We start from the raw sequence: 16,944 nt of genomic DNA, 5'->3' as shown, positions 1-16,944 counted from the left end.
GAGGACTGGGAGTTCTAGGCCAGAATGGGCTACAGAACGAGACCCCCGTCTGGAGGGAGGGAGGGAGGGAGGAAGGAAGGAAGGAAAGAAGGAAAGAAGGAAAGAAGGAAAGAAGGAAAGAAGGAAGGAAGGGAGGGAGGGAGGGAGGGAGGGAGGGAAGGAAAGGCCACCTCAGTAGGACACTGGGTTTCTGCACACAGTGGAACCAGCCAACTAGATGCAGAGCCCACGGGGCTCAGTGTCTAAAAGGCCACTCTGAGTGGGAAGGCAAGCCTTGGAGGACCTATGGTAAGACACCATTTGTATGATGCTATTTGTGTAAATCATATGATATATACATTTTTTTATGAACGTGTAAACATTGTCCTAAACGCACAAACCAAAGAAAACAATTTTAGGAAGGTGTTTAAGGAAGAAGGAAGCAGGACAGAATGAAAGTGGGATTTTAGTTGAATATGTTAATTTGAAAAACAAACTGGGCATCAGAACATCAAATAAACCAAAATGTTAACGTCTACCCAATCTTTGCAAAGGGTATGGAAATACTCATGTTTTCTACATTTTTCATAATTCATAATAAAAAAAATTTTTTTTCACCTGGGTGGTGCAGTGGCTCAAGCCTGTAATTTCAGCTACTCTGGAGGTGGAGATTGGGAGGATCATGGTTTGAGGCCAGCTCAGACAAAAAGTTATGGGGAGACTGCATTCCAACAGTCAAACGTGGTGTCATTTGCTGTGGTCCCAGTTTTTGGTTGGTTGGCTACATGGCAGGCAGTAGGCAGGAAGACCATGGTCCAGGCAAAAATGTGAATCTTGCTGAAAAATAACCTACAGCAAAAAGGGCTGGAGTGTGACTTAGTGATACAGCATCTGCCTAGCAAGTATAAGGGCCTGAGTTCAAATCTCAGTACGGCAAAAAAAAAAAAAAAAAAGTGGTAATTTACACCTGATGCCTAAGGTTCCACATAACCACCAGAGCGACCCTCTGTGAGGCCAGCTGAGGGGAAGCGGAGGCTAGACCTCTGGATGCAAACTGCCCACAGCAGAAACAACTCCAACTCTTGCTCCTCCCTAGACGCACTGGGAAGTCTGTCTGCTGAGAAGCCCTGCTGGGGAGGGCGGCGGCATGTGGCCAGGCCAACTCTGTGGCAGAAGAGGAGGCTCTGGGGACCCATCCAGTGCAGTGCCTGTGCATGCCTGGAAGGTGGCTACAAGACTCTGAAAGTACTCTCCAGGGACCCACTCTGGCCCCAACCTGCAGGCAGCCTGCCTGGATTCCCAGCCTCCTGGCAGCTTGGCCACCTTGGTGAGGCCACTCAAGGCCTCAGCTTGCCTGTGAGGCAGAGATAAACCAGCACTGCACCCATGGCTGAGAGTCAAATTCAATCAGCTGGTACATTTTCAGTGTTTAGTATTGGACACATAGAAAAATGCTCAATAAACGTCAGCTGTTGTTACAAGCTATTCCTGCAGCATCCTGGAAGTCACCAGGGTCCCCGAGCCGTCCTTCTGGGGTTCACAATGTAACAGGGATCACAGTGGAGACCTGCTGCTTTCATGAAGCACTCTGGGACAGGAAAGTGCCATGAGGAGCAGGCCACGCCTGTCAAGGAGAAAGGACTGTGCCTGCATCTAGGGCACCCAGGAGGAACCAACAGAGGTTTGAATGTCACCCACACCTCCCTTCTCAGATCAGACAGCAGAGGGGAGGTGGCTGGTTCAGATCACACATGGAGTTAACGGCAGAGCCAGAATTAGGCTCTAGGTGTCTGAATTCCCAACTTTTTCCCACTAGAACACCAGGTCACAAACAAAATTTTAGACTCTGACAGTCCTGAATCGCACCTGGTAAACATGCTTTGTATGCAACTCATGTTTGCAAGTTAAGATCAAGAGCCAAGGGCTGGTGGAGTGGCTCAAGTGGTAGACTGCCTGCCTTGCAAGTGTGAGGCCCTGAGTTCGAATTCTGGTACCACTAAAAAATAAATCAAGAGCCAACACTGGTAGATAATCAAGGATTAATGGGCCATGTGGACCTGCCCCCAGGCCACAGAGAGAAAAAGCAAGATGATAAATCTCAAAACCAGTGAGACTTGTCCTCCATTGTTTTTCTTGACTGACATAATGTTAAAATGGAAGGGAAGGTTTTCCTGGACTTTGATTTATAATAAACCCACAAGTTAAGAAGAGTTCCTGGGATAATGCCAAAGTTTTGCAGATAACTAAGTGTCCTGCCCCTCCACCTGCACACACATCCCTCAAATGAGGGCACCACTTCAAAGCGACTTAAGAACAGCGCTTTCTGAAAGGAACAGAAGAGGAACTGCTTAAAATTAAAGTGAGTAAAACTTGACTTCTGGAACCCAAAGGAGACAGTTGGCTCAGCCTCCAGAGCCTGGCTGTGGGGAAGTCTTGGTCAGCAAGTGGCACAAGTTGATTGTAAAGTGGCACTGATGACACCCAGCTCCTGGAGTGACCTGAGGAGCAAATAATGCTGTGATGTGCTTAGCACAGATCTTGCTCTTAAGAAGGATGCAATCAATTTCAACCGAAGCCTATGGCTTTTCCACTCAGCCATCAGGCCTTACAAATGACACTCAATGACAGCTATTGGAGAAGGGCTGGGGCGTCCTTTCCTGTGCCCGTGTTATGCACCACACAGAGAGTGACGGTCTCTGTGCAAAATGAACTCCAGGTGACTTAGTGACCAGAAAGACGAGTCATGGCTACTGTCAAAGACCAGAGTCCAGATGCAAATATTCCCAGTCCATGAGCAATGAAAGTGTCACCAGGAGAGAAGAATGACTATCTAGACACATGAAGAAGGCAAAGATTTTTCTTGTGTTGACAATATTTAAGGTGCAGCAAAAACTAGGCTCTATGCTATGCTGCGAGGGTTTTTCTTCGCCTTAATCTTAGTGCTGACAATTTGGCTTTCAAATGACTCAACAACAGCTTCTCCTTTCAGAGCAGTCAGCGTTAGTAACATGCAGAGCACGTCCACTCACTGAGTTCCACGACGTGCCAGGCTACCTTGGAAATTCTGCAGCAGTGCGCCTGCTGTGTTCTGACTGCACCCGCACGCCCATTTTTTTGGATGGTAAAACAGAGGCTCAAGGAGGTCGCCACCAAAATCCCAACCCACACGAATCTAACTGCAGCCCTTTCCTTTTGACAGCTATGAAATGCTGGGATAATTCGTCTGTGATGCTTAAAATAGCCCATGAGAGACTGCAAGACACATGAAGGAAGTGACACAGCTCAGGAAGGAAGGGACACCGGCCCAGTGGACTTCAGTACCAAACTGGGGTCTGTCAAGTCCTGCTCATGAAAAGAGCACTTGGCTGCAGGATTGTGGGGTGACCCAGATGCCCCCCACCCCGGGACAAGGCTAATACCAGGACTCAGAGACACTGAGGATTGACCCCACACTGGTTACTAAGAACTCCCTCCCACTCCAATGACGCTAAGGTCAAATTCAATGGCATCTCTGCTCTTAGAAAGGAGAAACAGGACCTACCGTCTAAAAGTAGCCATGTGCGCTGGTGGAGTGGCTCAAGTGCTAGAGTGCCTTCCTAGCAATCATGAGGCCCGAGTTCAAACCCCAGTACCACCAAAAAACATCATTATAAAAGTAGCCATGTACTAACAGCCAAGAAAGATGACTGTGACTTCAGCTGAAAGAAATCTGGGGGCCACTCTAACAACCAAGGTTGGCACTCGGTCCTGGGCTGCAGAGGTCAGGAGACGGCACAGTGGGGACATGGCATTGCATTCCTCTGCTGTGCAGGTCTCCCTAGAACCTGTCCAGGCCATGTGAGGGGACCACGGCCACCAACCATTGCTGTCTGGGGGCTGAGCCAGGTTTCCAATGTATTCAACTCTCTTCTCACACCCAAGACACCTTTTCCCCTGGGGACCCATAGGAACCAAGAAAATGACTTCTAGGTTGATCAAGTCGCTTATTGTGTTTAATTGGTAACTGTTGAAAGTTCGTTTTTTAATTTTTAAACTTTTTCTGGTTAAAGTCTCTGGTATCATGACTAATGCTGGGTGACTGTGGAATGATTGATTAAACGCCAAGGATTAATCATTATTATTTAATCATTGTCATGTGGGCTTTATGGTACGGAGTGGCCTTTATCACCGAAACTGTCACTGCAAAGCAGATGCTCATGAGGTGCTTTCATGGAGCTTCTTCAGAGGAGAGAAGTGACGGCCACACCAAGACAGCAGTTGACTTACAAGCTAAATAAGTGTGATATAATTCACATTCCATACAATTCACCTTTGCAAAGTACACAGTCCAAGTTCAAAGTTCAAGGCTGGCAGAGTGGCTCAAGTGGTAGAGCGCCTGCCAGAAATTGCGAGGCCCTGGGTTCAAACCCCAGTACCGCCAAAAAAAAAAAAAAAGCACTCTTCAGTGGTATTTACAATACACAGAAACGTGTTTGACATCCCCCCGTGTTATTCCAGGGCATTTTTAACCCCACAGCTCAGATGGTGAACGCTTGCTTCCCAGCTGATGGCCCTATTTTGGGAGGTTCTGGAAACTTTGGGAGGTGGGCCCTATCTGGAGCAAGTAGATCACTGAGGATGGGTGCTTGGGGGTGTCTTGTCCCTGGTTGCTTCTGGTCCCCTTCTCTGCTTCCTGTCTGTCATGAGGTAAGCAGCTCTCTTCTGCCACATGCTCCTGTCACCACGTTCTTTCTGCCCAAGGGCATGGAGCCAAGGGACCATGGACCAAAGCATCTGAAACCATGAGCCAAAAGAAACCCCACCACCCTTAAGTTGTTTCTGTCAAATATTTTGTCACAGTGACAAAAGCAATAAACACAGAAAACACCCATCTAAGAAACTATGTCTGTATCATTCGCCACCCTCCATTCGCCCTCGCACATCCCATCTCTGTGGATTGGCCCACTTCAGACAGTTCATAGAAACGGAATCTTGTGGCCTTTTGTCTGGTTTCTTTCACGTAGCACAATATTTGCACGTTTAAACCACATTGTACCATGAATCAAGTACTTTGTTCCTTTTGATGGCTGAGTAAGACTCCATCGTGTGGGCACACCACATTCTCTTTACCGATTCTTCTGTGGACCGACACCTGGGCTGCTTCTATGGGAGGTGGATAATCTGAATCACGCTGCTGTGAACATCTGCACAGATGTTTTTGTATATATGCGTTTTCATTTCTTTGGGGGACACACCTAGGACTGGAATTGCTGGGCCATCCAGTGACTATGTTTAACTTTCTGAGAAACTGCTAAAGAAAGGAGGTTCTCAAATTCTTTTTTCTTTTTTTTAACTTTGCACCAAAACAAAACAAAACAAACCACTGACGCATCAAAGACCTTATCTGCTGGTCTGAGAAATGAGTCTTGCAGAGGGTGTAATTGGCATTTTTAAAACTCCTGCTTGGTAAAGAGAAGACTCACGCAGGAGCGCTGTATTTGTGCTGGGCCCTCGGTGTCCACGGTGCTGATGACACCAGCCCACTCATGTCCTGTGCCGTACGCTTCATGGGGCTGGGGGGAAGGCACTGCGCTACAGCTGTGCTCGGCAGTGTGTGGCAGGGTCCCAAACCCCCTGGTATGGCATTGGTTTGTGTCCCCGGTATGTGACCATCCCGAGCCCCTGGTCTTGCAGCTCGGCCGCCCTGCCCGAGGTCCACCCACCCGGATGTGGCTGGCCTGCCCTCCTCCGTAGAAGCCAGGACTTGTCCATTCAGATGACTCAAAGTGCCAGATGTGACAGAGAAAAATGACACTGGCGTCTTCACTCGGTTGTGCGCTGTGGTCTTGGACTGTGGCGAGGCCCAAGTCACACAGGACTTCATGTCTGGCAATGGTGGAGACAAGAAATACTCAATCCAGCACTTCACTCACACACAGAGAGGAGCTGCCACCACCTGTGCGCTGAGGGCTTCGTGGAATCCCCACACCATCACCTCGCCCAAGTGACCAGCCTCGCCCAGGGCCCCCGCAGGCCAGGATGTCCCTCGGGCTCCAGCCAGCCGGCTGCACAGCCTGTACACGACGTGCCCCACTCAAGTGGCCACTGTACGTGAAGTGACTCTCTTTTTCCAGGCTGAGTCACTCTCTGCAGCGGCTATAAAAGGCTGCTGAGGAGTGTGTACGGGCACGTGGCCCAGGCCACAGCTATATATTATTGGCCCGTTCCGTCACCTCCGTCCTGGCGTCTCTCAAGGGGGCAGACACGACAACCTAGACTTTCCGGTAGCTTCCCGGTCTTTTGTCTTCCTCGTCTACACAAAAAAAGCTGACCTGTGACAGAGACTGTGGGGCAGTGCTTTGTATCTGACCTTCACCCCGATGATAAAAGGCTGGGGTCCCACCGGATGCCAGTGGCTCCTGCCTGTAATCCCAGCTACTCAGGAGGCAGAGATCAGGAGGACAGTGATTCAAAGCCAACCCAGGCAAATAGTTCTCAAGACCCTATCTCGAAAATACCTAACACACACACACACACACACAAAAAAAACAAAGAAACCAGCACCTTGGAGTGGCTCAAGGTGTAGGTCCTAAGTTCAAACCCCAGTACTGTTAAAAAAAAAAAAAAAAAAAGTCAGGTCTCCACCCTGTGCCAAAGACTAGAAGACGCAGTCCCCTTGGACCACAACTAAGAATTCCTTCTGAGTTCTACCTCCGGGCCTCCAGGATATCCTAGGCCTGACTTTTTGCAAATGTTGGCCAAGAATGTAAACATGAGAAAAACACAGCAGACCCTAGGTGCCACGCTAGCTGCAGAGAAATGTCCCTGTCAGACAACAGGGCTGCAGCTGCCTTCATGCCAGGCCCACCTGCCCTGGAGGAGGCAGCAGGGGAGAAAGAGGGTCTGTCCCCAGACCTGACCACCAAGGAGCTGGGCCACTGACAGTGGGACTGGAGCCCAACTCTGCTGCTGACAACAACAGAGGCGAGGGAACACGAGGTGAGAAGTCACCTGGCTCTGCGGCAGAGCAGGCGCAGCAGACAGACACAGGCTGTGAACACCGTGGGCCAGGTGCCATGAGGCACACGCTCCAGCGAGCGAGAGAGAACTGCGTAGACCAAAAAGCATCGGGGAGAAAGATGACCACGCGGCACCCTGCAGGGCAGCAAGGCTGTCCTCACAGAAGTGACGGTCCCGCAAATTAGCCTGAGGACGTCTTACAGACAGACACCTGGGAGCAGCCCGGGGCAGTACTGGACAGATGCTGATGTGACAAGGACACATCCTGGGGACAGCAGGTGTTACAGAAATGACTGGGCCTCAGGCCTGCGGCCCCTTTCTTCTCTCCCTCCCACAAAGGCCACTTTTCCCCACCCTGCAAAGCAGAAAACAAGGCGTGCTGGGTCGGCACTCCTCCTCAAGTGGCTTTTCAGCAGCACAGTCCCGAAGCAAGGCCGTGCTGCTGGAGGACACTGCCGGTGTGCCACAGTCCCTAACTGACCACCAGCCGTGGTTCGCCCACTTCACTCTGGGAGCAAGGGCCTCGGTCCCCGGGGCTCCACGCTGAGGCCTCCACTACATGGGGCCCATCTGTGCCTGCTCAGCAAGTCACCAAGTGCATGAACGTGACAGCCACAGTGCCTGGGTTCGAATCCCGATCCACTGAGAGGCAGGACTGAAACCAAACTTTGGTCAGAGGCAAACCCTTTAAACTGAACTGAATGGAAAGGCGAGAACAAAAGCAATTCCTACACAGAAAAATGAAAGCACAGAGCCGCTTCTCTGATGAGAGGTAAACCAGGTCTCCAAGCACGTGTGGCCTTGCCCGTCCTCGGGCACCCGGGATAAGGACAGACCCTGAAATCACACAACTCAGTCCACAGCTCCAGTCAAAGAAATAGAAAAGCAGCTGTGTGGGGAAAAGCAGAGAAATGCCTTGCGGTGGTGGGAGCCTTCTGGTCTACACCACACACACCACACACCACACACTTCTACCACCACCAGGCTTCCAGAAGGCTGCTGCTCCAAGCTGGGGCCAGGCGGGAGGAAAGCTGTTGCCCAGGTGCCTCCCCCTGCCACCATCCCGCCAAGCTCCGGTCACACCAGGGATGGCCAACCCCACCACCCAAGGCCCAAGGCCAGGCACTGTCTCTGTCACCCGCCCAGAAGTTGTGGAGTCCTGCCTTCTCCCTTGGTTAGCCTCTCCCTCCGTAGGCACAAGAAGGAGGAGGGTGACAGAGGGGACACCCAGGTAGCACACCTGGTGTGGCAGGCGAAATTGGAAAAAGTGGCAAGGACTCAAGGCTGAGAGACAGGGAGGCCCTCAGGAACCATCCCCAACAAGTGCATTCTCCTGACTCCGAAGGAAGGGGGCTCTTAACGGGCACCAATATAAAAGCTAAGACCAAAGGCTCCCAACATGGCTTTGGCCTAGCGTGTGCAAGGCCCTGGGTTCCATAAAAAGGAAAAAACACCCCTTAGCTTGAAATCATTTTTGTGAAAAGAAATCTCTGATTTTCACATTAAGAGACCCCAACCACACTATTTCTGAGTTCACAGGACAAAAAAATCTTTCGGTGTTGTCCAAAACCCATAGACTCTTCAGCGTGGGACGATCCCAGACATGTATCGTTTGGGAAGCTGCTAACTTTCTTCAAGACAGACACTGAATTGTTTCTAAGAATGCAGCTTTGTAATGCGGCTGCCCCAAACTTGCTGCGTTAGCGGCTGCAAAAATGTACAAAGTCTAAGTTTGCCAGCACTCAGGAGGCTTGAGGCAGGAGAATCACGAGTTCAAGGCCAGCTTGGGCTACATATCAAGAACCCTACTCAAAACACCAAGGGCTGGAGATGTGGCTCAGTGGCAGAACACTTGCCTAGTGTGAAAAATTCCCTGGGTTCTATCCCCAGCACTGCATTAAAAAAAAGAAGAAAAAGAACGAACGAACCAAGGCTCGAAAAGCACAAATTTGGGAATACTTTAAGCTGAAAGTACCTATACTTGTTCTAGTTTTTCTTTTTTTCAAGGCAGGGTCTTGCTGTATAAACCCAGCCTGGCTCAGCCTTCCTGGTGCTGGGATTACGGGCACGCACCACCATACCCACCTCTTGTTCAAGTTTCGTTTTGTTTTCAAACGTCCCTGAGCTGGCTCCAAGGAGCAGAAAGGAGCCACACCTAACAAGTTATGGAGTGTTTCAAGTCAATACTGATAACCAGCACACCTGACTCCAAGTGCAGGCCTGTGGGAGCATTCGTACGCATGCAGGGACGCACAACTTGTTCACACACACACCAGGTTGCACACGGCAACCCTGAGAGTGAGCCCTGGCAATACGCCTTTTACAGATAATGAAACTGAAACCTTGGAAGGTTAAGTAAATTTGCCTAAAGACACGCGGCCACTAAGTCACCTACAGTAATGAACAGAGAAAATAACTAACACACCCTAGAAATACCCCACGGCCCACTGCGTTCAATAGGGAATGGCTGTCCCATCAGGAATTTTTAAATGTTTTTCTTTGAAAGTGACTGATTCAAAGAAAACCCATACACCTTTATTCACCGAGTAACTACAATCTCCCTCAAATTAACTAAAAATTTAAATTTAAAAGGATATAAGCAGCTGGGCACCAGTGGTCCACACCCATATGGGAGGCTGAGATCGAGAGGATTGCAGCCCCAGAGTTGGGGGGTTGGAGGGTTGCAAGACCCCATCTTAACAGAAAAAAAAAAAAAGCTAAGCATGGTGGTACATGCCTGTAATCCTAGCTACTGTAGGAAGCATAAAATAGGAGGATTTAGGTTCACAACAAGATCCTGTCTCCAAAATAAGCAAAGCAAGGGCAAAGCCCTGAGTTCAAACCCCAGTACAGCAAAAAAAAAAAAAAAAAAAAAAAAAAAGAGGAGGAGGAGAAGGAGAAACAAGCAAGCTGGGAATGGTGGCACATGCCTGTAATTCTTGTACCTGAGGCAGTAACTCATGAACTCCAGGGCAGCTTGAGCTACATAGCAAGACCTTGTCTCAAAACAAGCCCTCGACAGGCGTACGCAATGATAACAACGACTGCAATGCAGTTCTCTACCGACACGTAACTGACACTTTAAAAATTCATTCTGACCCGCCTGACTACAGACCAGGTCCTCCTCCCTCCGACTCTGCTGGGCGCTGATCCCGTGTGTGACACGTCGGGCGGAAGGGTTCCTCATCCCCAGATCAAGGTGACGGGGCCTTTCATCAGAAATCACACAGGTACACACCAGCAAGGACACTGGCCTGGCCCCCAGTGGGGGTCATAAGGATCACAGCCACGAGCACAGGGAAGGGGACGCCGTTCCTCACGACAAACCAGATGTTTTTTTTACCCCTCTCGCCAAAGTTCTGAGCACCCTTCAGTTTCGTACATGCCCTGCCTAGAAGCGTGTAACGACCTGCCAGTACAACCAGAAAGATGCCTGGGTCCCTCCAGACAGAGACCCCGAACACCACGGTGGGCCCCAAGCCCAGCCTGACACTCCACATGTGTGACCACAGCCGCCTCCCCGCACATGTGCCATCACGGGAATGAGAGCCCCACCTCAATAGCAGAAGCCTCCAAGTGCCAGTGGCCCCAACCTGCCACCCTTGGGCAGGCGAGGTTGGGGTGAGGGAGGGCATGGCTCAGAACCGAGCCCTGTTTGTCTGCCCTGGGTTACTGCTTCCTCTCCAGTAGTTATCCCAAAAATAGGGGGTTAATTGTTTGACTTCCAGAGTGACTCCAGACAGCACACCCTGAACGGCAATCAGCTGGGAAACCCTAAAGCAAGTCCACCTGCAAAGTTCTGTTTCACACCCACTTCTCAGGAGTGTTAGGCTAGAAACGAGGGCCCTCTCCCTCCCAGAAAGAGGCTCTCCTTCCAGGATTGGCCCTTTGTCCCACCTGGAACAGCTGACAGCCACAGCAAGACTCCGAGGCCCGAGGCAGCTGCCACCCACTCACCCCAGTGGAGGGCGCAGGAGGCTTGGCACGAGCCCAGCGGGGCCCCCCAAGAGCCCCGCTCACCTGTCTGGACAACTCTGGCTTCTCTTCGTTTCTTACTAAGCCTGGGACTGAAGGGAGACAAAGTGACTGAAGGGGACAAAGGAACCCAGAGAACACAGGATGCCGCCCAGCTACTCTGGGTACTGTACCCTCATCGCGTGTGACAAGCGCCTTCCCGATGCCGTTTACGGCACATTTCCAGAAACACACAGGCGTTACAAAGGTTGGAGCAGATGAAATGTCTGTTTTCCAAGAAACACCGCATGGTGCCATCCTCACACACTCTGCCGACCCACACCAGGGCGGCAGGCCCCGAGGCCCACTGCCCCCCCATGTCCCTTTAAGGACTTTGGTGACACACTACCCGACATATATGCACGCCTGGTCCCCTCCTCTCACACACTCGGCTTGCTCAGCGTCTGCATTTGGAATCAGCTGGTGGCTTAAATGATTCTGGAGAGGCTAGCCACTGTCACATCCCCACACCTGTGCGGGACACCCCGCATCCTGGGACAGGGCTGGGGACAGGGAACAGAAGAAAGCAGCGGGAGGCTCGCCACGCGTTTGTCGCCACGCTTAGGACACGTGCTCTGAACATGCCCGAGGGTCACGAGACCCCTGGAGAGGACAGCATCAGGGGACCCCCGCCTCACCTCCGGCGTGTTCTTTTTGAATTCTCGGCTCTGCTCGATAAGCCGCTTTCTGGACTGCTCGCTCTCATCTTGCCGGTTCGCCAATACGGTTGCCGTGGCGTCGAGTTCTCTCTGTCCAGAGACACAGAAAGGGAAAGCAAGATTGTAATTGCACTTCCTGCCAGAGGGGGTTGTAGGTGACCAGGACAATGAGTGGAGGCCCCACCCCCCTCCCCACCCCAGGGCAGAGGAGGGGCTGCAGGGACAGACAGCCACAAGGACAGAGAGCACAACCCACCCACCCACCCTACCCCAGCCCCACAGGCACCGGCTGGAGAAAAGCAACTTGCTGGGTTTGTCTGCCCAGTTGGGCACCATGTGTGTTCTTGTGACAGCCTGCACACAAACAGTTCCCTGCCTAAGCTAAAGTGGGGTCAACATCCCACCGACGCCTGTCCTGGGGTGGCTCTGAGCCAGCTTTCAGCTTTCAGCTTTCATTCTTAAGCCATTCTGAGCTCTGAGCCCCCCACGTCACACCCTGCTTCCCCCTGGGACATGTGGCTGGCTGTCCTTCCACTGTCTGGGCCTGGGACCTTAGGCAGTCACAGCTGATTTGCTACTATTCAAAAAATATTTACTGTGAGCTCACTCCAGGCCAGGAGTCCTGGTCAGAACCATTAACCTGCTATTAGTTTTCAAGGGGGACCTTTGAAAGAAAAATTCCAGGGTAAGTACTACCAATATCTTGTGAATTTTGAGGAGGCGAGGCACCTGCAGTTCTCAAAGCATCCCTGGACGCTAAGGAGCACCGGGTGGGTTTCCCAGAAGGGGACCAGCCAGGGACTGAGGACCCTGGGCACTCCTCCACATGCAAACTGTCCCTTTCAGCCTCAGGGACCTGTGCCCTGGCCTGGGGGATGCGGGAGGAGCTGCCAAGAGGAGCGGTTCCAAAGCAGCCTGTGGCAGATGGGCCGGGATGGTGCTCCAGGCTCATGGCAGGGGCACAGGCCACGTGGCCCGTTGTCTCCCTGAGTCACTCCAGTTTTGGAAGCCACAGAGAGGCTCTGCCTAGAGTTGATTCAGGGTAGCTGCTCCAATGGCCTGCCCATAGCAGGGGCCACCACCCTGCGGCCAGGCAGAGCCAGGACACAGCCAACCAATCTAAGGCTCAAAGGGCAGCAAGGTCAACACCCAGGAAGCCACTGGCATCACTCCACCCATCCTATTACCCGCCCCCCCACCGAAGCTCCCCCAGCTTCCTTTTAGGTGGAAATCACCCAACCAACGGGCCTGAGCGCCATCCTAGGCAACTCTTCACTGGTACCAAGATGGGGTGGACCGTGGCCAAACAAGATGACAGGAGAGTTGGAACAAACATCCAGCGTGCTGTCAACTTAGAAACCGTAGGCAGTTTCAAAGGCAGGGGAGGGGAAAATGGAGATGATGGGGGCTGGGGGGGAGGAGATGCCACCACGCCATGCTCTCTCTCCCTTTCGTGTTCCTGGCATTAAAGCAAATCCTGGGTGAACGAGTCCCAAAGAATGCCGTGGGCTGGCAGTCAGGAACAGATGTCAAAGCTCCCCAGAAAAGAGGGAAACATTGAACACTTCGACAGACCACATTTGAAACGCATCCCAGAGCAGGGGAGGCAGGGGAAAAAGAGCAACCGCCACCAATGTGGCGAAGTGGGAAGGAGAGAGAAGAACGAGCAGCCACAGAGAAGCAGAAGGCTTTCAAAAATATAAACAATCTGGTAAGGAGGAGGACTACAGCATCTATATTTAAGCAGTAGCAGCAGCAGAAGTTACAAAAGAGACTTCAAGAAGGGGGAAAAAAGCCAATATTGAAATCTGACAGAAACGAGAAAAGTTGACGTTTCATTCCGATCACACACAGACACAGAAAACTTAGGAGAAAAACAAAACGGGTGCTGGCTGCTTTCATGAGAACCCTGCTTTCAGAGGGGACCCCACTGCCTCTGCCTTGCAGAGGGGGCCAGGCAGCCAGGGGCCTCTATCTCCTGGTTTCTTCACATTAGTGGGGTGCTGGGTGTTGGGGAGAGAATGGGGAGGGGACGTTTTTGGAGATGTCACAAGAGCCTTTAGGACCCTCTGTCTCCCACCCCCAGCTCCCCATCTGCCCCTTTGGCTCTCAGGTCCCTCCCTGGGCAGACAGATCAGGAAGCCTGAGCTGAACAGGTGGAACGGTGGATGCAAATCCACCTTGACCATGGTGCTGCACAGCCAGTGCACCTGAGGCCACCTGCTGCTGGCAGTCGGGGACTCTGTGGGGGCCGCCACAATCCCCTCCCCCACCCTGCAGACATATGTGGGATGACAAGGAGTCCATGGAGATCTCCAAATTTAACATGGTGCCACCACGGAGACAGATTGGCACAGCAAGGAGTAGAGACGGAGCACTGCTGCCAGGGGAGCGGTCTGTGACTGAGTGTCCCTTTAACAAAACAAGAAAACACAGCAAATCCTTTTCAAGGAGAGTAAGGTGTTCGTTCTCGGGCTGTGAGGACAGCGCAGAGGGAGGAGACGGCGGTTAGGCATAAGCCAAATACTGTTTTATTATCTACGAGCCTGCCTGTACTCAAAGCGTCAAACACAATGACACATTAACAAGGGGATCCAACATATGGAGGGGAGGTGGAGGTGGAGGCCCAAAACACAGAATCCTCAGCCCATGAGTCATGGTCACATGTAAACAGGAGCACGGAGAGTCCCCACATCTGCAAGACATGAAATCACAAAGAGCAAAATACCTGGAACCAACCTGAACATCCAGCAAGAACACATTGAGCCACGAGGCCACTCTGCAATGGTTAAAACAAACCTTTTTAAGTGGTCCCACAGGCACTTACTGGGACAGATGGCCACCAAGAGGTGTTTAACTAAAACCAGCAAACTGTGAACAGTGCTTAAAGGTCAGCTATCTATACCCAAGGCCTGATGACTTCTGGAAAGATGTAGAAGGAAGTTGAGCTGTGCTTGCTCCCAGGAAGAACCGTGAGAAGGGAGCTTGCTCTGAGGGCCTATTTTCTGTCTATTTCCATGTGCACATATCTAGCTGGAAAAAAAAACCAGTAATATATATTAATTTCCCCAATCCTGCTAGCCAGGCATGGTGGTATACACCTGTAATCCCAGCTACTTGGGAGGCTGAGGTCAGAAGGATAGCAGTTTGAGGCCAACCTAGGCAAACGGTTTTGAGAGACCCCATCTCCAAAATAACCAGAGCAAAATGGACTGGCTCAAGCAGTCCATTGAACCCTGAGTTCAATTTCAGTCCCACCAAAATTTTAAAAAGGGAAAAAAAAAAACACCAACAAAAATAAAAAAACAAACAAAAAAACCAACCTGCTACAGTTAAAGTGTGGCTCAGTGGTGCAGCAATGGCCTAGCATCTGCAAGGCCTTGGGTTCTGTCCCCAGTGCAGCGCTGGGGAGGGCTAGGGAGTGAGGTGAGCACATCTTTTGTCAAAACAACAGCTGTTTCTTGTACCATGTGCTACCCACTGAGCAGTGGGGTGGAGGAGGAGGCGACAGCAGCCATATCCAGTCAGAAAACACCGCCCAGCCCAGCCCAGCCCAGCCAGGACAGTGCCGGGGCAGGGCAGGAGGACCCCAAGCCCCAGTTCCAGATCATCTGAGTTCTGTACAAACTCAGAATCAGAAACCTCCAAGAAGGCTGAGAGAGCTGAAAACGTTACCAAGGACATATCTGACTAGGACAGGCACCGCATGCAGAAAGCCCTCAACTCACTTTGGAACCACATGGCCCCTGGGCAGCTGTGTGGCCAGGCCCACCTTGCCCCCGGCCCCAGTGGCCAAGGGCTGCCTGCACACGGGCCTCCCTCTTTCTGTGGATCTGGTGTGTGAGGCACTGCCTGCGAGCCGTGACAACTGTGGGCCTCACTGATTTCTGACAGGTCCTCAAAGGGTGCAACACCTAACGTTCTAAGTCTCTCTGCCAGGGCTCCAGCCTCTGGGCCAAGTATCGAAGCAGCATTCCAACTAAGACAAAGAAAAACGACCGTGGAACAACCTGCCTATTTAAAAGAAATTAGAGCCTGGTATGGTGGCACACTCCCAGCACTCCAAAAGCTGTGGCAGGTGGATCATGAGTTCGAGGCCAGCCTGGGCTACATAGCCCCAAAAAACCAAAACAAAACAGGGCTGAAGGTGTGGCTCAAGTGGTGGAGAGCCTGCCTAGCAAGTACAAAGCCCCGCATTAAAGCCCAGAACCACCAACTCCCTCCACCTCGCCGCTTATTTTAAATAAGTCACAACAATATCAGTGATCAGTTTGAAATCACTTGCCTTAAATGTGTATGTGTCAGCCATTTGTTGTAAAGGGGGAGGTACACCAGCAGGGACCCCCCTCCCCTTCTGCTGAAACTCTCTCTTCCTAAGCCCCCAGGCCAGGTCTGCAAAGCACAGGCCAGACTCCGGCTGCCCAGGTGGGTCTTCCCATCTTTCTTCCTAGCTCCCCTGGGCTGGTAAGGACAGTAGCCCTGGGCGGAGCACCGGCAATACAAGTGAGGTGTTCTCCCTGTGTTTATCTCTACCTTTATCCAAGGAGTGAGCTTATCTGATGTCCCTTTAGGGGACTACCTGTCAAACTCATCAAACAGCACAGCCCAGAGAGGAATTTTCAGTGACGCCTGTGAAGTGCACACCGGGAAAGGTGTCAGGGCACTTTTGTTTTCCTCCTAGCCACAGAGTCATTTGAATGATTGGAAGGGGCTCTGGGTAGAAAGGGATGGGGACCTAGGCCCCCACCAGCACCCTCCCATCACCTCTTAAAACATCTAGGGCTGCGGGCAGAGACTCAAGTGGTAGAACACCTGCCAAGCAAGTGTGAGGCCCTGAGTTCAAATCCCAGTACCACTAATATACATATATATGTATCTATACATATGTATTTATAACTCAGGGCCTCAAAACACCTGGGGCTGGCGGTGTGGCTCAGAAGTAGAGCGCTCACCTAGCATGTGTGAGGTCCTGGGTTCCAGCCCAGCACCGCAGTGGATGGATAGATGAATGAATGAACAAATGACTCAGTAGTCCTTCATTCTTTGACACCAGAAAACCCTGGAGAGACATCTAGGCCTCATCCCTACGCGGCTGGGGTCAGATGACGGCCCCTGTATGAAAGTAATTAAGGTAATGCACCCTGCCTTCATGGCATGGTGAGCAGGAGCCACACACTCGGGGCCTCAGCCTTGAGCTTTCTGCCACCAGCATCCTCCACAGGGCAGGAGCTCTGAGGATGCTCAAACCAGAAGTCGCTCCTGACCCACACACATATGCCTGTTGTCTAGCAGA

At 51.6% G+C, this 16,944-nt stretch overlaps 1 protein-coding gene across 17 annotated transcripts in view; it reads right to left on the bottom strand.

Annotated features, from left to right (window-relative positions):
• Cux1 (cut like homeobox 1) overlaps positions 1-16,944 on the bottom strand; it is a 349,043-nt gene that overhangs the window by 253,321 nt on the left and 78,778 nt on the right. For all 17 annotated transcript variants that reach the window (XM_074075668.1, XM_074075669.1, XM_074075671.1 and 14 more), the window contains exon 2: positions 11,631-11,741. In XM_074075668.1, the coding sequence (XP_073931769.1) occupies positions 11,631-11,741 (111 nt within the window). The remainder of the gene's footprint in view (positions 1-11,630; positions 11,742-16,944) is intronic.

The sequence above is a fragment of the Castor canadensis genome, chromosome 6 (genome assembly GCF_047511655.1).
Source record: "Castor canadensis chromosome 6, mCasCan1.hap1v2, whole genome shotgun sequence".
Taxonomy (NCBI): domain Eukaryota; kingdom Metazoa; phylum Chordata; class Mammalia; order Rodentia; family Castoridae; genus Castor; species Castor canadensis.
Note: the sequence above shows the minus strand (reverse complement) of the source record. Positions and strands in the feature narration are given on the sequence as shown.